Below are 24,830 nucleotides of genomic sequence, written 5' to 3'. Positions count from 1 at the left end.
TGAGGAATCAAAGTTTTTGTACCTAAGCTTTTAATGGTCAAATTTCCTTGATTAAAGAAGGTCAAGTTCCTCCCTTTCTACAAAGGCTGAGTTTTGCTCTTAGAGAGACGATTTATCTTATTCTAGGAGGTCGAAATCATCCACATATTCATAGTTGGACGTGTTGATTGGTGGTGGTTAAGTATAGGGCGTTGAAGGATCATTTTCTTCAATATATCAAAAGTCGTGGTCTTTCCTTTCCTATTGGTGGAAGTGTGGCATCTATTTTGGGCACATTTCTTGATATCAAAGCACACTTATTTGCTATCTATCAGATCATGGGTCGTCTCTAATTGTTGGACTAATATATAAATATTTGTATTCAGCCTATGAAACATTATTGAGTGGAATGTTGAGCCTTATTATTGCATATTGAACAATTCCTTATGTAACTAGGCAACATATCTATTTAATACAATGTTGGAGCATTCTTGTAAGAAGATTGTGCTTGCACATTTGTATTGGTAGGCATCCATACCTAGTTCCTTTGTATTTTTGTGCACTGCAACTTTATTTATATCACTATGAATTGAATGTAATCATGTTGATGTGTATTTATGGGCTTATCTTGAGGAAGAAATAATATTTGAATGGTTGTAGCATGCACATTTTGAAGATAAATACCATGTTGGGTCCCATGTAATTTATATGCTTGAGATGGGTTTTTATATCAGCATCTATTTGGTCTTGTGTCTTCTTATTATTACGTGCTAAAAATAAAATAAAAAAATCACCTACAACAATTTGGTCCCTAACTATTTGACAAAACACTTCACTAAAAATCCAAACAACTCTCAAATTTCCATTGGACATGTTGGGAGGTTTTTAAGAGGGTATCTTACATCAACGAGGGATTAATGAATAAGGGATGATACTAGAACCATAAAAAATATTGGAAACAAGGCTAAGAAGCTAAGAAATCGAGCAATTATTGAGTACCTCATTAAATGGAAGAACCTACTAGAGGAAGAAATGGCATGGGAAGAGGACTTTTTTCATGCAAAAACACCCACAAATAGTAAAGTGTTGAGGACAATGCTTTTTTAAAGGGGAGAGGCATGTTAAGCCCTATGTTAACCCTAAAACCCTTTATTAAGTCCTAGATATTGTGTGAATAAATTTCTATTATTATATTGTTATGTAGGCTAAAACCTCTCATGGTCCCATTTTATTATATTTGTACCCTTTGTCTCCTATATATTAAGGAGAATTAGTCTTAGGACCATCAAATATTGTCTTGTACATTGAATTCATTGTAAAAGGAGCTTTCCCCTTAAAGAGGATTATAATTATTGGTTTCTTATCATTTTCAAGGCACAAGGTTCATAACACATGAATAGGTGGGAATGAAGTATTTAAACTATCAAAGGACATAAGAAGATTTCTTGCTCAAAGATGGGGTCTATTTATTTGAGATGTATTTAACCATGAAGAAGGGAACCCTTGGTCCTAAGGAAAATTTCTAGGCCTAAATTTCACGTATGGGCTAAATATTTCCATGCTTCTTCCAAAAAAACAATTCACCAATTTCCATTTTTTTATAAAGATGATTTCCCAAGATTTTATAGAATAAATTCATTTTACCTTAATAATTGACATAATCTTATAGAGACTAATATATAATTATTAGAAATTTGAGTATTTTCAAAAAACTATCACCAAATATTTTATATTTTGCATATTAGGGACTCATAAGAGTCAAAATGGTTTCTACACTTTGTGATAAATTTTCATTCTTATAATTTTCCCTTCTTGGTCCTTAGGTTTTTCAAAATTGGCTTAGACATGTCTTAATCAAGGATTCTTTAAAGCTAAGAGGAGAAAAGCATGAGTTAATGAATCCCCTGTGGGGGTTTTTATATCGTTGGAATGTGATACTCCATGGATTTTATCTCAAATATTCAAAAGTGAGAGAGATGGTAATGGAAAGAAGTTTGGAAACTAAAAGAACGAACAAAAAACCAATATCTCCATGTGGCTTGTTTTAGGTAACAAAATTTTGACATGGGATTATTTTCAAAGAAAGTCCTATAAGGTGCAAGCATTTTTCTATGGTGTAAGGAAAATGGAGAAAACATACATGATATTTTCTTAGGTTTTAATTTTTCTAAGGTAGTGTAGGTCTCTGTACAATGCAATAGGCAATAAAACAAGCTGGTTTGGATCATTCATTAATAATGCCTTAGAAAGATGGAATGATTATAGTAAAGTGGTTGAATTTTCCTCTTCTAGCTATGGTCATGTGGGCCATCTAAGTGGCTAGAAACAAGGCCATTTTCCAGATGAAAAGTCTTAACCATTATAAATGCTTTATAGGAACATATTTTAACTTATGATGGGATATAAAGGCAATAATTAAGAAAATATAGAATTTATTGGGTGAGATCATGATGGGCACCACATGCCTCTAAGGTTATTTTTATGGAGCTTCCAAGGGGAATCTAGGCCTATGTGGAGTAGGAAGATGATTTTACCTCTTCTATAATCATAAAATCTCCCTCCTTTGTGGGCTTGACAAGGAACAAACCCTTAGGTAGAGCTTAGGGTAGTTTACAACTTACTAGCATCATCAAAAGAAATGAAAGTAATACGAGTTTCAACACACAAAACCTGTTCCTCCAATATGTAGTGAAGATGTTAAATCAAGTCAATACTTCTTTCACTAAAATTTCCTTCACTCACATCTATGATTAAAACAACTTAGAAATTGATAATATTTCTAAGAGGGAATTTGAATCATTGATTAGAATGTTCTTGATGACTAAATCTAAAGTAGATGAGATACTCTCTCTCTCCCACTTGTAGATCTCATCTAGATAAAAGTTGATCCTCCTTCATGCTTGGTGTGGGATGTCTTGTCATTAATTTTTAGAAGTAGTATACATCTTTATAACACTTTCTCTATTCTTAGTCTAAATGTCATATGGGTAAATGCCCAGACTATTAACAAAACCTTTTTGGATTTAGCATTAATAAGTTTCTTTGTTGGAGTCTAAGTCATTGTGTTCATCCCAATTTAGTGATGAAATTTGAAATTAATTAAATTCAAAGGCTACATAATCAAATTCATAACAAATTGTTCAAAATTGTGAGAGTTTTTTTTATTGCATCTTTTTAAAGGCTCTTCAACGTCTCTGTGTTTGTCTATGTGATCCTCCAAATGGATGCCTCAAATATGTTCCTTCATGCGAACGGGTGCCTCAAATATATGCCCTTTGTGATGGTTGCAATGGATTTTCTTAAAACAATTCCCAAGGTTTTGTATCTTACTAGAAAGGTTGTGCCTTTGCACATTCACTAATGAAGAGGTAATCGTCTAGTTGCCAAAGGGGTTATGGATTTCCTTCACTCATTGTAGGAAAAAATGTGAAGGCCTGCATTTGACCTCATGTTTGTGCAACCTTCTATCTTTCCTTTCCCATCATAGGCCTTCTCTCTTCGATATGGTTCAAGCACTCTACTGTTAGAATTATTGTTTATATGTTTTAATATATTTAGCCTATATTATATTTACTATATAAGTTAATTTTTTCACTTATATTACTAATTATATAATAATATAAGTGCATAACTTGAGTCTAATGGTTAAGAGTATGTGTTTCTTCCTAAAAAGTCACACCTTCAAATATAGAAGGCATTAGAGTATGTAAAGCTTTGTAAACTATTTAGAACACCAATTTGATGGTTGGCTTGTTTGTGACCTCCCAAGAGAGTTCCACCTTTTCCATTACTGGTAAATTATGTGAGTGCATTACAAAACTTTTGCCATTCAAAAATTCACATGGTAGTATTTTTACATGACTATTTTAATAGAAATATATTGCATTGACATATACTTGTTTTTCACAATATTCTAACATTGTAATAAAATGGAACATTTCTAAGATGACTTTGCATAATTTAAATATAAAAGGTTGTATACATAAACATAATGGCTTTATTGAACATTTTATCCAATCCGAATCGGCGAGCAGGGGGCTGAGCAAGCATCGAACTTGGGGAGCAGCGAACAGGGTTTTGGGTGCTGGGTTTGGGTGCAGGAGCAGTAGCGGCGAGCTAGAGTTTGGATCGGCGAGCAAGAATCGAACTTGGGGATCTGCGTGAGCGGTGAGCAAGCATCGAACTTGGGGAGCAGCGAACAGGGTTTTGGGTGCTGGGTTTGGGTGCAGGAGCAGTAGCGGCGAGCTAGAGTTTGGATCGGCGAGCAGGGGGCTGAAGGAGCAGGAGCGGCGAGCTGTAACTTTCAGGAGCGGCAAAAGAAAGGAGCAGCGAACAGGGGTTTGGGTGCAGGAGCAGAAGCGGCGAGCTAGAGCTAGATCGGCGAGCAGGGGGCTGAAGGAGCAGGAGCGGCGAGCTGTAACATTCAGAAGCGGCGAAAGCAAGGAGCAGCGAACAGGGGTTTGGGTGCAGGAGCAGAAGCGGCGAGCTAGATGGGCTGAAGGAGCAGGAGCGGCGAGGAGCGGCGTTCACAGGAGCGGTGAGCAGGGGTTGTTTCCAGACAGGGGCAGTGGTTTACTAAGTAACTTTGCAGACAGGGGTCAGCGGACAGCTCAGCGGTTAGAGGCGGGTCTGGGCTTCTCCTGAGCGGCGTTCGGCGAAGCAGCAAGGTCAACACCAGAAGGCGAGTGGGGATCTGCGTGGGCTTCTCCGGGGACTCCTGAGTCGAGCGGCGAAAGGCAACAGAGAGGGTTTCATCTGAAGACTCGTTTCTTCCTCTGGTCTTTTAGTTTTCTCTAAGCGGGGGCGAGGTGGCTTCCCTTGCCGCCTCTGCCCCCGGAGTTGCCTCTGCTCCGGTGGGTCTTTTTCTCCTCGGCGGCAGTCAGGCTTGATCTCGTCACGGCACATCCTTTGGAGCGTTGAGGGAACAACGGTGCTTCTGCCCTGTTTCGTGCCGCTTCTATGGATGTCTCTGCTGGTCTTTTCTACAGGCAGATGCGGAGGATTGCGTCAACATTCTTCCTCTGTTTCTCGTTTGATTTGGATGGAGAGTTTGAGGGGGCGGGGAAGGAGTGGCTTCTTTTGTTGCTCTCTTCCTCATTTCGTGCCTCTCCCTCCACATTGGGCGGTCAGATCATGATGCTCTTCCTTCTTTTGCTTGTCTGCTTGGTTTCTTGGTGCCTTTTCTGCACCTTATGATGGGTTGCCTTGTCTGGGGGGCAACATTTGGCCTTTCGAGGCTTTATTTGGGATCTGTTTTAACAGATTAGCATGTCGTTCGGTCCATGTGCCTTTGGGGACTTTATTTGGGATTTGTTTTTAGCAAATTTGCATGTGGCTTGGGCCACATTTCTGCATTTGCTTCTTGCATATGCGCTATGTAATCTTCTTTAATGAATATATTACGCTTTTTTCTTCTGAAAAAAAACATAATGGCTTTATTGTGTGAGTAAAAATGATGTTGGTTGTTTATTGTTTTGTAATTAAAATTTACAAGTGATTATAAAAGAATCATTATATTATTATAAAATTATTTATATTTTTTTCAATCAAATTATAAATACTAATTATATTTGTTGCCTAAAGAGACACTGTATTCATTTAAACAAGTTTATCCATTCAGGAAATTTTCTTCTAAATCTTGGCAAATCTATCTCCTGGTCTACTTTGCTATTTTTCGCTTGTTTTCCGTTAATATTATATTTAGATAATAAACATTAGTTTGAAATTTTATTAATGATTATCTCAACAGCAACTTCATTTTCGACTCCTTGCATGAGGGTATGTAAGCCTTTTTTAGAAATCGTAATTCCTAATAAAAGTATCAGGTTGAAACTGGATGGATGATTTTTAAAAATATATGTTTTTTAAGAGAATTCCCATCGTTTTATTTCACATGTTACATGAAATGATCATTTTTGAGCAATCTATAAAAAGGTGAAACTTGTCAAAGCCAACCTTTTTAAATAGTATTTTTTTTTTAATTGTTAAAATAAAAAGTGGACCTGTTGAAGGTGTACCTGCTTACTCACGCTTTGCAAAAGAAATTTGGAGGAAAGAAAACGAGTATACAATTCATATATAAGTTTTTAGTTTTAATTTATAAATATAAGTATTTGTGGAAGTACTTAAAATTGAATTTAAAATAATGAAATTTTAGAATCGATAATTTAAGTAAAATATCAATTTTTAATTATTATTATAAAATATATTTATATAATTTTAAATTAATAAAATAATATGTAAATTTAATAAATTTATATTAATTTATGAATATATGTAAATTTATAAATTATATGATAAGGTATGCATTTTTTTAATATTATTTATTTATTTTTATATTTTATAAAAAATAATATTATAATTTAAAAGAATAATAAAAATAAAAAGAATGGAAAAAAGTTATTAGAAAATAAAATAAAATAATAAACTTGGTTAGTATTAAAATAAAAATAAAACGTATACAAATATTTAGTTGGATGAACAACGATTTTAAAAATGAGAAAAATAGAGTTTGATTAAAATATTTATGAATAAATGTAGAAAAATTATTACTCTAATTTGTTTAGTTTTATATTTTCTTTAAAAATATTAAATAAGTCAATTTATTTTAATCTCAAATTTATATATTAAAAAAATATATTACAGCACAGTGATATTTGTTTAATAAAATATCTTAATTATATATGTATTTATAATATTACAAATTACTTAAAATAAAATATTATTTTTATTCAACTTTATTTTTTAAATTTCTATTATTTTAAATGATTCACATGGTATGTTTCTACCTTCTTTAACCTATCTACTTCATTCACATGATCTTGTTGCAAAAGCCAATTATTAATTATTTAATTTTTTATTTTTTAAAAATAAATTTTCATAAAAGAAACAATTTGGCAGGTACTAAGTATAACAACTTTATTATATTTTAAAACCATTTTATCACATGGTCATTTATATAAACAATTTGTCATAGATTAAGTTAACAATTTTAGTCTACATTTTAAAAATATTCGCATGAATTAATTTAAAAAAAACAATGCATTTATAATGAAAGATTATAAAATTATTTTATGATTTATTAATTTATTAAGCATTTACGTGAATTAATCTATAAAAAGTTCATACATTTATAATGAAACATTAATGAAACATTATACAATGTATAATTATTTTCTTATTGTATTAATTTATTTAGTATTTACATGAATTAATTTATATCTCCAAGTTCAAAGAAAAAATGTGGTGTGAGAAAGATTTAGCAACTAAAAGAAAATTAAGATATTATAATGAGGTCATCAACCCCACTCTAGAAGATCAAAAGTATCTCTTTGTTTTAACTAACTTAAAGAAGAAAATTAATATAGTCAAGATTAGAATGAACTATCATGATCTCCACAATGAAACGTGTGGTTGGGCAGTTCCTAAAACACCATGGATGGAAAGGTTCTGCCATCTTTGTAAGAATACCAACATCGAGGATGAAAATCACTTCCGCTTAGAGTGCGCCGTGTACAACCACATTAGATTTCAGTTTCAAAATCTTTGTTGCAATAGTGACCTTCCTAGCCTTTTACGTTGTCAAAATTACAGTGAGCTCGGGAAGCTTCTCTCCAAATTTTTTGAGTATAAGAATAAAATCTTAAATCAAACTAAATAATTCGTTTCTTTAGGTCTGATAGACCAAAGTTTGGTCTCAGTGGACGTTAACCACCACCATGATCATCATAAAAAAATTATGTATATAATAAAAGATTATGAAAATATTTTTTTATTGTATTAATTAATTAATTTAAAATAAAATTTGATTAATATTAATTTAGTTAAATACGGAAATTAATTATCTAATAAAAATAATTAAAACATAAATTAAATTATTTAAATTTAAATTTAACTTTTATTTTTATATTCATTTAACTTACTTTTTAATCAATTTATCTATATTATTTCATTGACTATATTTAAAAAATATTTTTATATTTTAATTAAAAATATTTTCTTTTAATAATATAGATTTATAGATATAATATATTTGGACATAATGTGATCCAACTTTATATCAATATACTTATTATTAATAACATCTTCATTTAATTGAAAACATAGAAAATTTATCTTCTTATTTATATTTATATTTTTTAAATATGTCTATTACTTGATCATAGTGGGAGCTCACATATTATATTAATAATTATTTTGTTTGTTTATTACTTAGATCATAGTGAGAGCTCACATATCATATTAATAATTGTTTCATTTGTAAAATAAAAACACATCCTTTAAACTTATAATAATAATTGTTTCATTTGTTTCTTATTTATAAAATAAAACACTTCATATTTGTTTCTTATTTATAAAATAAAACACTTCATATTTGTTTCTTATTTATAAAATAAAACAATTCATACAAACATATAATTATCATTATGCTTTATATATATATATATATCATTGTATGCTTTACGATCATATTTTTAATTGGTTGTAGTTTAATCTACCAAATTTTATACCATACTATTGTTATAACTATCAACTTCTAATTGGCTATATCTTAATTTATTTTTTTATATTATATTATTTTAATTTTAGAATTCTCAACCAAGATTTTCAATTAAAAAAGTAAATATAAAAAAATTAAACCCTAACTTAGGCACTGATCTCATTAAATACTTGCTACTTTGTACCATAAAAAAAATTGTTTCTTCGTAGGGGGCACAATACCTTTTGATAAAGAGTATACTCTCCTTATGACTCAAGGCAAAGAAAAATTAAAAAAGATCATATCATATCAGTGTTGAAAATTGATTACCACCGACTAAACATTTTTTACATGTCCTTCATCCACCTGCCTAAAGTCTCATCAGAGCCTAAAAGGCCCCCAATGGACGCTGACCCGACAACATTTCAATATAGGACAATGGAGCTCCCGAGGAAAAACACTTGTTGAATAATGGTTCCACTGTTTGATTGATTTCTCAGTTTTCGATGCACAGTTTGCAACAAAACCTAAGTCCGAAAGGAGGGATTAAGACACACTATTTAAAAAACAAAAATACTGAACGAAGGGAATCCTAAACAGAAGAATGATAATAATATCTAATGGTTTATATTAATCGATATGATAATAATATCTAATGGTTTATTTTAATTAAAAGTGCAAGCTCAACGGTTGAAAGCGATCAGATATTTGCTGACCATGAATATAGTGTAATAAACAATTGCAATATTCTAGAATTAAAAGTAAGAAATTGGCATCATGGAAGCGAGTACAGAGTGCTGGAGTATCTTTCAATCACAGAGATGTAGCCGTGCACAGCTGTATACAAGATCCTATCCTCAGTGTAATGCACCATCCTCTTTGTTCGCCTTAAGAACCTACTGATAAGCTTGCATGGAGATTGAAGGACTGCAAAGAATCCTTGACTTGCTGACCCATATGCTGATTTCCTCTCAGGTATGCTCCAGGTTGTCTTGTATATTAGTCAGAAAGCAGTTGTTTATTGGTATCAGAAGTTCAATGCCTGAGTTGGCTTTGATAGCAATGGGTGAAGGCTGGAAACCATACTTTGTCTTGATGGTAGTATAATGTGTGGAACTTGTTTATGTTTGTTGTAGAACTTGATCGGGGCAATGACTGGGTTGTTTACAGTTGATTGAGGACTGCTCCAGTCAGCAGATGCTCAGACCAAAGCAAACCAAAATGCTGGTTTATCCTGTTATAATACTGTCAGGTATAGTAAGAATGATGCAGGTTGCTTACCTTACTTATGGACTTAACTAGTTTCGTTTGAAACCCACTTGCCAGTGCACCCTGTGTTATGATGTTATCAATATCACTGAAATAGAAATTGGTAGTGATATTGGAAATTGCCCTTGTGGATTTGGACCATTGCGTTTAGCATAGCATTTTATCTCCATTCCACAGCCCTGTGAACATCATTGCTTCAACCCAAGACATCAGAGAAGTAATTTTTCTTTTGAAGTTGCTTCTTGAAAGCACTAGATGATATCGGATTCATTTAACTTACATGCTAGGTCTGATGGGGGCCTATTCCACCAAAATTCACCCGAGACTCTGTCTCAGGTGGATCAGACCCCGACCAGAATGGAACCCAGGCAAACCGCTTATTCCTTTGGCAACCTCACCAGTGAAGCACGGCCTCATTCGCAATGGAAGTAATCGTTTAAGGTCAACACTTCGATCCTGGTTAACCCATATCTAATGAAGAAGGTTGCTTTTAAGGTCAATACTTTGAGAAGGCCTTGATAGGAAGTCTTACTTGATTCAGGTTCTGAAATGAAAGCTTATTTGATTCTGTTCTTCAGACGTTCTTTCAAGACCAGGGTCAAATAGGACTTCCCTCCAAGCCCTTACTTCTCGAAGTGTTGAGCTTACAATAAACCTTTACAGAAAATCACAATGAGATGCAGAAGCATAGATTAGGACATTTTGTATCTCTTTATTTAAAGGGCAGCTTACAGTAATTTTTGTTTCTCAGTACTTGGATGTCTCCCATTGTAAAACAGCCTTTTCCTATTGGATTGTCCACTGCATTGGTTTTGATGATTTTGAGAGTAATTTCAGCTTTTCATGAGCTGTGCACATACATTGTCATATGATAATCTATCAGATCAACCCTGCTGAATTTGCCATATAGGAGACCTAAAAATCTACATATATTTGTCGAAAAGTTTGAAGATAATCTGTCACATTTATGAACTATTGTGAGGACAAAACAGTAAGACAAACCCTTAAAAGTAATTGAGGCCCTCCTCTGTGCATTGAGGCATATCACGCACAGGGCACATGTATTGCAATCGCTAGAAAGAAAATTGTGTTAAGTTAATCTCTATAGTTGATTTCTCATGGGAATCAGATTATCTAACCGATGAGGTCTATGATATTAGGGACTGAACTCTCCACCAGTGGATGCTATGCTCACTGCCAAGTGCCAACCTCTAGCTTAATTGTGCTTTATTTGATTTCATGTTGGGTAACGAGACATCCTGGCACCCGCTTTAAGCCTTTCCAAATTACCGAGTTCAGCCACGAATTTGTTATCCAGAGAAGTGCTTTTTTGAAATACTGTACTTAGCTTAACATCTGGTGTGTTATGCCTAATTTTGTTCATAGCAATCAGTATGTTAGAACTTAGAACTCAGTACATGGGACTAAATTGTAATAGAAATATAACTCACGAGTCCCTAGATTTGCAAATCTTCTGCTTATTGGACATTATAAAGTCTCGGCTATCTCTTTATTTGATGTGTCCTGAGGTGTCCTCGAGGCCAGGGCTTTCTGGAATGCGGGCTTAAACATGCGATTAGTTACTGTTTTATATATATGTATTTTATATATATTTTTTTACTTTAAAAAATGATGTTTTATCATTGTATTTTTACGTCTCGAGTATGTTTCAAAATTCTTTTTGTTCGGTAAAGAGCTTGTTTTTGTTCAGTAAAGAGCTCATTTTTCTAGGACGTAAGGAAAGAGGTTAATGGCCCAAGACCTAAAGGCATCTAACAGGAGTGAAAACCTGCCCCTTTACGAACCACCAACAGGGAATTCCAGGTGGCATGGTTTTCCTTGAGTAACAATGATAAGTCAGCATGCATTCTCAGATAGCAACCAATAATAGCTGTCCCACTGCGAATTTGACAACTGAATTATGATAGGTTTTCCCACTGTAATTTTCTTTTTATCATTGTGTAGGTTGGCATTTTTTCCTGTCCTTGATGAATTTGATAAGCCTCCTAGAGTGACACAATGTTTTTTCTCTTCTCATTTATTGTCAGCAGCCGCACTTGATGATTGTCTTCTTAGGTTTTCCGTCACACCAAAACCCACAGGGTAGTAAATTTCCAAACCATTATCATTACCTTTTCAAGTGGTCCCAAGGTGGATCCCAGAGTAGCGGTTAGTCCACGTGATCGATTTGTTAGAATATTCCGACACATAGGAAATAGTTAAGTATAACTTGGTCTAGTGTAGAGTTAGGCAAAGTGTGTTTCTTTACTATGTACTTTTGTAACTTACAATCCGACAGTCACGATATGTAGTGATCCGACGGTTCATTCTCTCCTCGGTATTACCGACATTGATCCGTGGCTTAACATCCAATTGGTCCATGATCTCTATTTAAATAGCATGGAGGGTCATTTGTAGGGTAACCGTTCATGACAGAAGCTAATGTAAATTTTCATTCTTTTATTAATAAATTGCCGGAAGTGACCGCGTTGGCTAGGCAGTGGACTGTTTCTCTCTTTGGGGTTTTAACCACGTCAAGAACACTGGTGTATTGATCTGTGATCTGTTTATGAGTGGTGTCTTTTGGTGTTTTGTCTAAAAAACTTACCCTATAAATTCCTACACAATTCTTAATATAATAAATATGAAAATCCAAAACATCTTAACTGATTTATTTCTCTATCTTATAAAGACTGTGCGATGTCCTTTCAAATACAAAAAATTGACTTCTCAAAATTACAGCAAAGTAGTCTGAGTGATTCATTCGTGGTGATGGATTTAGCCTGAGTGATTCATCCGTGGTGATGGATTTAGAAAATTTGTCAGTAAATCGGTGATAAATAAAATAAATATGTGATGTGAAATTTATGTTCTCCTTCTGGGTATGGACGAAGTTTTACTGACCTGTTCTTGAAATACTCCAAACACAACTTTGATGTTTATGATTTTGAATTTATTTATCTAAAAACAGTATAGATGTTTTTTAATTTTAAATTTATTAACTATTCAGAGTTTGAAAAAAATCTGAGATGTAAATGTCTGGATGTTGATTAAGATGAGTGGAGATTAAGATTAAGATAAATTTATATTGGTTTATTTTTTCTTCCTTTTTAAATTATTATGATCGATTTCCTTTTATATTTTAACATTAAATATAATAATTTTTCTTTTCTTTTAATTTATTACATTACACACTTCATCCATTCTGAACTCTACAAAGTACTTTGTGTCTCTTGATGCAAATATGGATTTGCATAGAAAACTCTGTACAAAAATATTCTTTAAATGATGTGAGCTCCAGACAAATTGTAAAGTCCATTTGATAAATCATAAATGCTTCTTTATGGCTGCTAATTTCTTATACATCTGCACAGATCAATTGTAAAGTCCATTTGATAAATCATAAATTATTCTTTATGGCTGCTAATTCCTTGTACATCTGCACTTTGTGTTTCATCGTGCCATAAGGTTAATACTGTCCCCATAATGTTCCCACACTTTTATACATGCGCAGAGTGGGACTGATCTTTGATGATTGGCACTTGAAGAAGGGGCCAGTGATCATGCAACAGTGTAAGAATGCTTGTTAGCTTCATTGATTATGTTTTCTTCAACCCTGTATCTGACCTGTAAGTAAATGCTTGAGAATAAATTCCTGTTGAAATATTACAATAACAGAGCTGACAGAAAAATATCATTGCTTCGGAGCTACACATTTAGAGTAAGGATGCCTTGAATTAGTACAAGTCCCCTGTCATTCTAAATCTTTAGTAATCAAAGTCCACCGGGCTGTGGTCTAGTGGAAGTTAGAGTACTCACCACGATGATGACACAAGTTCGGAACCTGGTGGGTGTGCTCTCCATGATAATTCATTTGACCAGTCATTTCGAGGTGTGAAGTCATGTAAGGTGGAAAACATTAAAAAACACTTGTTCTGTGCTAATGTGAAAGTGCTTTTATTAGTGGACCCTATGTTAATTTGGTCATTGTGGATGAGGCTAAGAGAAAGTCCTTTCGAGGTGTGAAGTCATGTTGAGATGGAAAACATTGAAAAACACTTGTTCTGTGATGAGAAAGTGTTTTTGGTAGTGTACCCTATGTTAATTTGGTCATTGTGGATAACGCTAAGTGAAACTTTTTGATGATTGTGATGGAATAGATATTTTTTTCTCAGTACATTGCAATCACAGGTCATTTAAGATGGAAAATACTAAAAAAACATTAATTTTGTGTTAATGCAAAAATGCTTTTAATAGTGAGCCCCGCACTAATGTGGTCCTGAAACTAAATACAAATCCTGCCTGACTTTGATGGAATAGATACCTTTAAATTGCTGAATCATAACCACAGGTCATCTGTTTGTGAAGTTGATATTGTAAGATGTCCTATACCCTTTTCAATGAAAATGAGTTTTACCTAACCAAAAAATTAATAAACACGTGTTATAATAAAAATGGGTTTTACCTAACCAAAAAATTAATAAACACGTGTTCATAATACTGAAAGTTTTTTTTTACATGCATCAACTTATTTCATGTGCCGCAAAGGCACACATTTGCGGGTGCATTCACCTCATAAGGCCACATCCCATGGGAACACCTACAGCACAAGCATTATATCCATGCAGTTTTTGCCTTGATTATTTTTTACCATGTCCAGAACCCTAAGATGGTTATTTTGTAAACATGATAAAGGCATTTCTCTAGAGAATGAAAAGTAAGAAGATCTGTTCTGTTTTTATTATTTTCGGATTGTTCTCTGCTGCATGTGTTTTTCTGCATTATTGAACAAAAGTGCTTCCAATATTCTCATCATTTGGTCTTAGAGCAGTTTCTCATGACTTCCATAATGGGGTCTTTTTCCCAAATTTTTACAAGGAATCCGCTCCCTTCTACTTAAGGCTTCAGCAGCCACCACAAGGGATCTATCCTTTCTTCTTTAGCTATCTTTGTATCTAGTTCTTAATGTTGCTGTTCATTACATATTCATCATCAACATCAGTATCGTTATGAGTTCATTGGAGACTGCAATCCCACCCCAGGTGCTCTGACTTTGTTTGGCATGCCATTTGTTAGGGTTTCTGCTCCAGCCATGCAGTGTTTCCTGATTTATTTTGGGTTCCTCTGTGGACACTGCCTCCACCCTAGGCAATGCTTTCTCTTACAACACTATTTTGTCTTGGCTTCAGCGCCCACCCAACATCCATGACCTTCAAATTCTGATGGAGACAATTCCTCCTCACCATAATTTTCCTGTATTGAATCCAACACAAAAACTAGCAGTTTAGCAAAGGAGATCACTCTTGCCTTCAAGGAGATTGTATACCTACAACCCACGGCTCCGTCCTCTCACTTCCAGTTGAAAACTCAATTTTCTTTGCCCAAGTATGGAGGTCAGATGTAGGGAGAACTGCTGGATTCCTGGATACGTAGTCTCAGTACATAATATAAGACCTGTCTAGATTTGTCTGATACTCTAGATTGCAAATTGCTAGCCTCTAATTGGAAGGCATGGCCCAGACCTGGTGGGTATCCAATCCACCTCTCTAATAGATCTACATAAATCTGAATTTAGAACAATGTAGTAGTTCCATCTCCAGGTACAGTAATATGTGCCATGTACATTGCTAGCCTCTAACTGGAAGGCATGGCCCAGACCTGGTGGGGTACCCAATCCACCTCTCTAGAGATCTACATCAACCTGAATTTAGAACAATTTAGTAGTTCCATTTCCAGGTCGAGTACTATGGGAAAAAATTGCTAGCCTCCAACTGGAAGGCATGGCCCAGACCTGGTGGGGTACCAATCCACCTCTCTAGAGATCTATATCAAGCTGAATTTAGAACAATTTAGTAGCTCCATCTCCAGGTCGAGTGTTATGGGGAACGAAATGTATCAGGCTCTTTGTCGGTGTTTTTCTTCGGCTATGTATAGAACTTGATGTGTAGCTGGTTATAGATTTGCCAAACCCCAGGGCAGTCTCTGTTGACATTATTACCAAGCTCCAAATCCAACTTTAAATCCACTGAGTTTGGAAAGATATTTATTTAAAATTTAATTCTTGTGTATTGACAATTTTTCAACATGACGTTGATTATTTGACAGTCATACCCTAGACCATGCCTTCATTCATGCAGTAGCTATCTAACTTAAGTTGGAAAAGCGCCTTTGCTCCCCTGCCACTAGTCTTGCTCTCATCCCCTCACCGATCCCTTCCGCTAGGTCAAATCCCTCCTCCGATCATTATTGTCATTTTCACAAAACCCAAATACTTCCTGCAAATTGTAGGGCGCTTCAATGCCAGGCCACCACTAAAACATTACACACCAATTTCGGTTCTCCTTTCGCACAGCCTTTCAACTCAGACTCTTGTATGGATTTCGAGGTCATCTCACTTTCAAAACCATCATATCTGACCCCACCTTGCTTTTAATGACCAAAGGATATTCTCCACGTCCTCCTGACATTCTGTTTACTCACAACTGCCATGTTAGATATCAACAAACAACTACGATTCATGACGATGGTAGTCAGAAAAGCCTCCTTTTCTCATCACTTTGTTTGCATAATATTTTCTACCATTCTCTATCTCTTCCTTTATCAATCTTTGTCCATCCCCCTCTCAATTTTTTATCCTGTCTTGTTTTTTATCCCATTCTGTGGATCTTTCACTTAGTCACTCATTGAGTAATAATTGACTCATTATTTTTTTATCATATCTATTATATACCATATTAATTATATCCAATAAATAAAATAAGAAAGAAATGAACCAATTATTATGGATAAGGTTTAATATTTACTTCTAAACCAAAAGTAAATTTCACTATTAACCCTGTGCAGGATACTGTTGATTATGATAATTCCGCACTTGATTGTTCTAATCTGATCCAAGTATCCTTATCAACGTCAACATAATGCTTTCTATGATGCTCGTTGCAACATTCAAAAACCTATTTCCTCACGTCTAGTATCCCTTATCAACACTAACATAATGCTTTCAACAATGCTTGTTGCAGCAATTACCTGTGTTTTAAAAGGGCCGAATCTAAAAATGGAGTAAATTGACTCAGAAAATAATAGATTAGATTTTGATAAAATTTGGCTAATTATTTTGAAAATCTTAAATACAGTTGTCAAAGTTTAAGATTTTGTGTGTTCTAAAATTTATTGAAAATTTTAAGTGCTCTGTAATTTTTTATGGTGTTGAATCTATTTTCACCATAAAAACAAGATTCAATTACTCTTAATATTAGAAAAAATCATCAAATTTCGAATGGTCAAATTTTCATTAGTAAAACATAGATAAGACTAATTACAAATCAATTCCAAACACCAAAACTCCAAAAACTAAAATTAAAATAAAACTTACTTTCATATTTAAGACTCCAAAAATTTCAACGCGACTTGAGCTAGTTGCAAATCGATTCCAAACCTTTAAAAAAATGGTCAAACCTATTACCGCACGTATTTTGCAGGCCTTAGCCCAACTCCCTTCGGGAACTGTTGTGTCCGGTCCCATCAATAAATATCGGCAATCCCCCTCTGCGTAGCCCTTTAATGCACTCATTGCCACGGCCCACCACTCGGCATTTCCTTTACTTATTCAAACACCCTATCCACCCTCTCATGCTCCCATAATTTGTACCGGCAACGTCACTCCACAGACCCTGCCTGCGACTCACTCGTATGTGCCACTGTATTGGCGCTCCTCACCCATAACCAAGGTCCCTCATCGCCATTTTCCTTACCAATGCAGGGAATCCTTCTTCAGTTCCGACCCCAAACAGATTTTTGCCTCTATCTGCCAATGTCTGTTCACCTGGTGGAACACCTTCAACAATGTTGGCTATAGGACCATGTGTGCATGCGCCCTTGCGTGTGCTTCCACCTCAGCACGCAGCCGCTAAGGGTTTTTCGACATATTATAATCCATGGCAGTCCGCTCAAAATACGGGCTCATCTCCTTTGCCGCAATGTGTAAACCAACATAGAAGAATACGCATAGGCTTTACTGGTTGTGGTTTTACTCAGCCCTTACCTGGTCCTCGGTGATGGTATTATCATACCTTTAATTTCAGTTATCTCATCAGTATTTGGACTCCAACTAAACTCTCCACATCTCCATGATCGTGAGGTGGTCTTTCTTGCTTGCCTTATATCGATTGACCTTTTTTCTCCGCGGTGTTTTGGGCCTCCTCGGGTAGCCTTTATTTCCACCCACCATTGTGATGGCTCAGCTCTTAGGCATCAGCGCAATTGGCATATATAATGTTGTTCATTGGAATCTTGATCTTTCACCAGTCCTCTTAGCCTCTGTTATGAGGTTACGACAAGGAAGCTCAACTCCGCTCGCGTTGTCTGACATCTCTATGGTTTATTTGCTGTGGATCCTTGGACCACGCCTTGCCCTTGTGCGGGTACGTTATCTAATCTATTCTACATTGGTCACAAGGGTTCCTGCTATAATTTTCGCATTTTATCACCACTCTTCCTGCTCTTCCTCAAACTACAAGCAGCATAAGCATGATTTTCTTGCACCGTGGCTACACCTCTACTGTTCCAGAAAAGGCAAAGATTTATTCTTGGTGCATTGTTCCCATGTATATTTCAAGTGATCATCTGCCCCAGCCAACAGTTGTTTCACGCGGCCAGATTTTCTTCAGGTCACACTTGCTGTATTGACATGCGGTCTCGTTTCTGCTTTTCGGCAAACAGATTGGTTCTCCAGACTTTCTCTTCTCAGGCTACACCTCCCAGGTCCAGTTCTACCTAAAGGCTGATATCACACACTACCTAAACCGGGAGCACAGAAGGGATGTTTTCCACATAAACTGGGAGATCTGACGTGCCGCAAAGGCTTGCGTCTTGAGGCTGGCTCATTCCCGTAAAGGGCGTCCCTTCTGGATATCTACATCACTGTTTTCTAAGTTTAATTAATAGATAGCATAACTAAATACATGCACATTGAGCGTTATCTCCATACAGTTTTTGTTTTGGTTATTGATATTTAAAGCACTGTTTTCTAAGTTTAATTAAGAGATAGCATAACTAAATAAATTCACATTGGGCGTTATCTCCATGCAGCTTTTGTCTTGGTTATTTTGTACTATGTCCAGAACCCTAAGATGGTTGCGTTTGTAAACACTTATAAAGGCACCTGCCTGGAGAATGAAAAGTAAACAGATCTGTTCTAGTTTCATTATATATAGGTTTGTTCTCTCCAACATTGTTTTTCTTTTTGTATTATTCAACAGAACACTAACACTATTCTCATCAAAATTGAAAATATTGCATCTCTGCTGCTTAGAAATACAACATGTAAATGCTTTGGACCCTTGATCGGAGCCTTAGAAATACAACACATTCAAGCTTTCAGCATTCGATATTGCATTGCCTGGTCCATGGACACAGCACCTAACATAGAAAAGGGGTGCAACACTCACAAGATGTGTAAAACCCGTTTTCCTTTGCTGCTTATCTTCTCGCGTGTTTCTTAAAATATGATTTCATTTGGAATGAAGGATCTTAGGAGACATAATCTGAGAAGTCTGAAAATGGATTAGCTTACTATGCAAAACTCAGTAGTAGAATTGTCTCAGACAGTAAATGAGGGATAGTGTGCTCATGTTGTTTTGTTGGCAGGTTGCATGTTGAAGTAATGCAGTTTAGCGCTCCCTTTTAATTGGATGGGGACTATGGACGCTGCTGTAGAGCAATTCTTGTCAGCTGCTAATGATGCTAAGGTATCAACAAGTTTGACCAAAAAAGTGATTACAATGCATTCTTGCTCATGCGCAGTTAATATCTAAAAAGTAGCCATAGAAATTGGAGGTTGAATTGGAAAGGATTTAGTGAATTTGATTTGCTGCGTGGAAGAATTTTCATCCTGGTATTTATGGCTGTTTTAATGGTGTGAGGCACAAATAACCACCAAGCACTCAGGAGTAAGTAGTTGCACTAAGCACTTCTCTCTTCTGTCTCATGAACTCTTTTTTTGTTTGTCATTATTAAAATCTCTCTTTCGTTTCCTAAGATGTGTTTTGTAACTTTTAAAAAATGTATTATTTATTGGTGCTCTTTGTTTTTGAGTTTGGTTGCGTGTTACTGTTCTTTAATTCCTATCTTTTTACCAAGCAGAGAGAGACACCCGTCTATTCTTTCTTTGCAGTCATTGTGCTTTAGCCCGTCTATATCCCCATCTTTTAACAAATAGTTAACTGTAAAGTATTGGTTCACATTTGATTTTTAAGGTTTAGTTGTTCCAAGTATTGTGATATGTACAAGTGTATTCAGACCATTTCCAAGGGCATTACCAAATGGCAAACAGTGAAATTAATTCACCAGTTCAATGGTGTTCCAATTCTCAGGGTGGTCAGGCCATAAATTGTAAATCCACCCAGAACAACGATGCATGTCCGTAATGCAGGAAGGATTCAAGCTGAACTTGAAGTGAATTGAATTGTAACCGTTGGATATGAAATCCAAGAATTTATATAGTTGGCAGCACTGCTAAGTGTTGGTTGATAAACATCCATAGCAAGGCATTCATGTATATCAAAACTAAACGAAAATTTACTTCTTTTTTTTTGGGTTTTTAATTAAAATTCAACAACAAATTCAGAGAGAGAGATATTTTTTACTTACAGATATATTCTTACCATGTGCAGCTACATGGAGAAATGTGCAGACAACTTGCTAGGCTTGTGATTAAAATGATGAAAATATTTCCTGCAATGGAAGCAGCACGTCCAAGGCGTAAGTCAGGTATTCAGGCGTTATGTGCCTTTCATTTAGCACTTGAAAAGGCCAAATCGCTTCTTCGACACTGTGCAGACTGCAGCAAACTGTACTTGGTATGTAATTTTATTCTATGATTCCCTAATTTAGGAAACATTGCAAACTTAAAATTGGCAACAATAGATGTCTAATTCCCCTGTAAACCAAGGCAGAAAATTGCCAATTTATTTGCTTTTCACGAAGAATTTTTACATTGCCCAATTGAAAAGCTTCCTAGTGGATTCTTTTCGCCTTAAAACTTTTTTGGTTTTTCTTTTCCTTGAGAAAAAGCCAAGATACTAAATTTCATATGATGTGTGTGAATCAGACATTTCTGTTATCAAATATTAAGTGTGTGAGGTCTATGGGTGTTTCATAAGCTAATTGAATGGTGCATTGGTAAGACATAAATATGCCTTACATTGTGTGATTCATGGCCAGGCAATTACAGGGGATGCACTATTGATAAAATTTGAAAGGGTCAAGGACGACTTGTTTCAAAGTTTACAGCGTCTTGAAGTTCTTGTGCCAGATTCCTTAGCCTGGCAGGTATGTAGCTATATATTTTCACAACTTCTTTTAGGGACTGCATTTCTGAAATCAGACAGACGACTAGATGAAGTGAAACAGTACAACTTAAGCTATATTCCTTTTCTGTTTGTTGATCACTATTTAGTATTCAGGCATTGTTGTTTTTCCATACATCGTTTCGTTTTCTATTCTAATTTGAGTTTAAACTTAATTTTCACCTCCACTGTTCTGGTTATTTGTATGATGACGTTTTTTGTTTTTCTTCTTTGCTTTTTCATTTTTGCACAACTGCAAAAAAGGAAATACTCATAGTAGCATCATATCATATCATATTAAACTTTAGCAAAGGTCATATGTCTTGTGCAGATTGCTGAAATTTTCAAGGAGCTCGAGAAAACAACATTTGAACTTGAGCCATCAGAAAAAGAAATTGGTGATAGAGTTATTACATTGCTGAGGCAAAACAAGGATCCCAGTGGTTTAAATGACATATCAGAACTAGAAACTTTTCATAATGCAGCTATGAGGTTGGGCATAGTATCTTCAAGAGCTGTGTCGATTGAAAAAAGAGGTCTAAAGAAGCAGCTTGATAAATCCCGCTGTGAGGAAGACAAAAGGAAGGAGTCTATCATTTTTTATCTCCTGCATCTGCTCAGAAAATATAGCAAGCTATTTAGAAATGCATCTTGGGATAATCTTGATCCTCTGAGCTTAGATACATGTTCTCCATCAGTGAGAAATTCTGTAGAGGAAGCTAACATGAATGGAAGAAAGAGTGATCAGCATGAATCCAAACCTCATTCATTGGACTTGGAAACCAAGAAAACTTCTGGAAATTCAATAGGCATGCTGCCAGGACTTCCTGAAGAATTCAGATGTCCAATTTCCTTGAAATTAATGTCTGACCCTGTGATTATTTCCTCTGGACAAACGTATGAACGAGTCTGCATAGAGAAGTGGTTCAGTGAAGGTCATGATATGTGCCCGAAAACTCAGCAAAAGTTATCATATTTAGGTGTAACTCCCAACTATTGTGTCAAAGGCCTGATTGCCAGTTGGTGCGAGAAACATGGAATCAAAGTTCCAGAACCACCTTCTTCACCTCCTTTGCCACAGATATACTGGAGATGGGATCGATCAGGTTCTATTAAATGTATTGATGATAATCGGCTGAAAAGAGTCAAGGTAGAACCATTGGAAGATCCCCAAGATGCATCCTTCGATGAGGGGGATATGGACAGAAAATTGACTCCCACACTTGGGAATAACAACTTTTTGGAATTGCCAATCGTGCACCTAAATGGGGAATCATTTCAAACCAGTGATTTAGATCCTTCATTGCCCCTTGATATAGTGAACGCAGAAAAAGTAGAAGATGGTAGTACAAAGTATGAAAGGTTGCTTGGAAACCTGAATAGACCATGTCTGCAACTGCAGTGTGCAGCTGCAGAGGAGGTGAGGATCTTGTCTAAGGATGACAATGAGGCTCGCTCATATATGGGTGCCAATCATTTCATCCCTGCTCTTGTGAGTTTCTTGCAGTCTGCAATAGATGCATCAGATATTAAGGCACAAGAAACTGGAGCTTTAGCACTATTTAACATTGCTGTTAACAATAATAGGTAGGCGACTACAATTATACAGATGATAGCATTTTTTCTGACGTTTTGAGCTGGAATCTTGTGCAATCTTTTGTTTGCATTTCTAATATATTTGACTGAGAGTATTCCTGAATTGTATTTTGTAGGAACAAGGCATCAATGTTATCTTCAGGGATCCTACCGCTGTTGTTGGTTCTTCTTGATTCAGAAAGAGCTGGAGCAGCAGTAGCGGTTTTGCTGGTGCTATCAAGTTGTGATGACAATAAAGTTAGCATTGGTTCATCAGGGGCAATTCCACGTCTCATTGAACTTCTAGATTCAGATTCTTACCAGTGTAGACAGGATGCCTTAAATACCTTATATAATTTGTCGACATATATTGGCAATAAGTCCAGAATGGTGCGTGCTGGAGCTGTTTGGAAAATTGTTCATCTTCTCAGTGCTGGTGAAGTTGATTGTACAGAAATATGTATTTGCATTCTTTATAACCTAGTAACTGTTGAAGAAGGAAGGGAAGCAATTGCTGAAACGGACGGTTGCATTGTGGCCATTGCAGAGCTACTTGAAACAGGCACCCCTAAACAACAAGAACAAGCTGCAGCTACTCTTTTGTTGTTATGCACAAATAACACTCACCACTGTCAACTGGTTTTACAAGAAGGTGTGATTCCCTCCTTAGTAACTCTTTCTGTGAACGGAAGTTCATGGGGAAGGGACAAAGCACAGAAGTTGTTACAGCACTTCAGAGAGCAACGGCAAAGGGATGCTTCATGGTTATCTACTTCTCCCAAGGTAACTATATGTAATACAGAGGCAACATCAATGAACCCAGAAAACTTGTCCAAAGGAGGAAAAAGAAGATTGGTTAAGACAACCTCCAGAAAGATTGGCAGAACTCTAAGCTATATCTGGAAGTCCAAGTCATTTGTTCTGTACCAGTGTTAGTTGTTAGCATGTAAATCGCCTGTCTATCTTTCAGTAAGGTTCGTAAATGGTGGTGCAGAACTTGCAGGCCACGGTGAGATCGTGGGTGCCTAAATTCAAGCCCGGAGCTTGTTCAACTCGAAATTAAAAAAATCCATTTTGTCTATCTGGAGGGAAGCTATTTACATCGTTGTAGGGTATAGCCTAAATATGCCCTCCATTGGATTGTGTTGAAGTGAGCCCACTTCTTGCTTGGACTAGAAGTAGACCAGGAATCATCATACAGCTCGATGATTTGGAATTCTTGTATAAATATTTCGATGAAAATTATGAAAAAACAAATACCGAAATCAGTGGCTCTGGCGGATTATCATGACAAAAAAGAATTGGTTTTTATTGAGGCAAAACATGAATCAAATCTTATATATGTGTCTTGCAGGAGTAGGAGCCCGAAGGAGTATTATTGTGGAAGGAAATTCCAATGTAGGAATACACCATGGAGAAAAAAACTTGCCTATACAACTAATAAATAGTTGCCTTTGAATTGATTACAGGCAAAGGAGAGTAGAAATGTGGAAGCAAATTCCACTGTAGGAATACACCATTAGAGGAAGATAACTTGTCTATACAACTAATAAAAAATTGTCTTTGTAAATACAACTAATAAAAAGTTATCTTGAATTGATTACAGATGAAGGAGGGTATAAATGTGGAAGCAAATTCCACTGTAGGAATACACCATTAGAGGAAGATAACTTGCCTATACAACTAATAAAAATTTGTCTGTGTAAATACAACTAATAAAAAGTTATCTTGAATTGATTACAGATGAAGGAGAGTATTAATGTGGAAGGAAATTCCACGGTAGGAATACACCATTAGAGAAAGATATCTTGCCTATACAATTAATAAAAAGTTGCCTTGAATCGATTACAGATGGAGGAGAGTATTAGTGTGAAAGGAAATTACACTATCAGAATATACCATTAGAAGAAGATAACTTACCTATACAACTAATAAAAAGTTTCCTTGAATTGATTACAGAAATAATTTTCCACACACTTAGGCTGAAATCTTCTATATTAGAGATTTCAAATCAGCCTAAGTGCCTCTTTAAGATAAAATTTAGTAGCAAGCTGTTGCTTTATATAGCTATTTTCAAGCCATTTAGAAGTGTTTTTGCCCAAATATATATTCTGTTAAAGACATTGATTTAAGAATTGAAGATTAATGATATCGACTTAAATTTGAGTTGAAGACACAATAAT

General features: G+C 35.5%; 1 protein-coding gene across 9 annotated transcripts; it reads left to right on the top strand.

The window, feature by feature from the left end:
- Positions 1-9,208: 9,208 nt before the first annotated feature.
- On the top strand, positions 9,209-23,989 carry LOC149199040 (U-box domain-containing protein 6-like). Of its 9 annotated transcripts, none has more exons than XM_089402252.1 (8): positions 9,209-9,433; positions 9,595-9,710; positions 13,242-13,300; positions 19,373-19,473; positions 20,398-20,583; positions 20,948-21,055; positions 21,404-22,659; positions 22,785-23,989. In XM_089402252.1, the coding sequence occupies exons 4-8, from the start codon at positions 19,417-19,419 to the stop codon at positions 23,581-23,583; spliced, it is 2,406 nt and encodes an 801-aa protein (XP_089258378.1). In that variant the 5' UTR covers positions 9,209-9,433; positions 9,595-9,710; positions 13,242-13,300; positions 19,373-19,416; the 3' UTR covers positions 23,584-23,989. The 9 variants fall into 9 exon arrangements, with proteins under 9 accessions (XP_089258378.1, XP_089258385.1, XP_089258377.1 ...); XM_089402255.1 differs by lacking the exons at positions 9,209-9,433; positions 9,595-9,710; positions 13,242-13,300 and adding exons at positions 17,294-18,147; positions 18,815-18,939; positions 19,038-19,180; XM_089402251.1 differs by lacking the exon at positions 13,242-13,300 and having other exon boundaries at positions 9,210-9,433.
- Positions 23,990-24,830: the final 841 nt, after the last annotated feature.

The sequence above is a fragment of the Pinus tabuliformis genome, chromosome 2_1 (genome assembly GCF_031772625.1).
Source record: "Pinus tabuliformis cultivar Carrire ecotype Pingquan chromosome 2_1, CPIR1, whole genome shotgun sequence".
In the NCBI taxonomy this organism is placed as follows: Eukaryota; Viridiplantae; Streptophyta; class Pinopsida; order Pinales; family Pinaceae; genus Pinus; species Pinus tabuliformis.
Note: the sequence above shows the minus strand (reverse complement) of the source record. Positions and strands in the feature narration are given on the sequence as shown.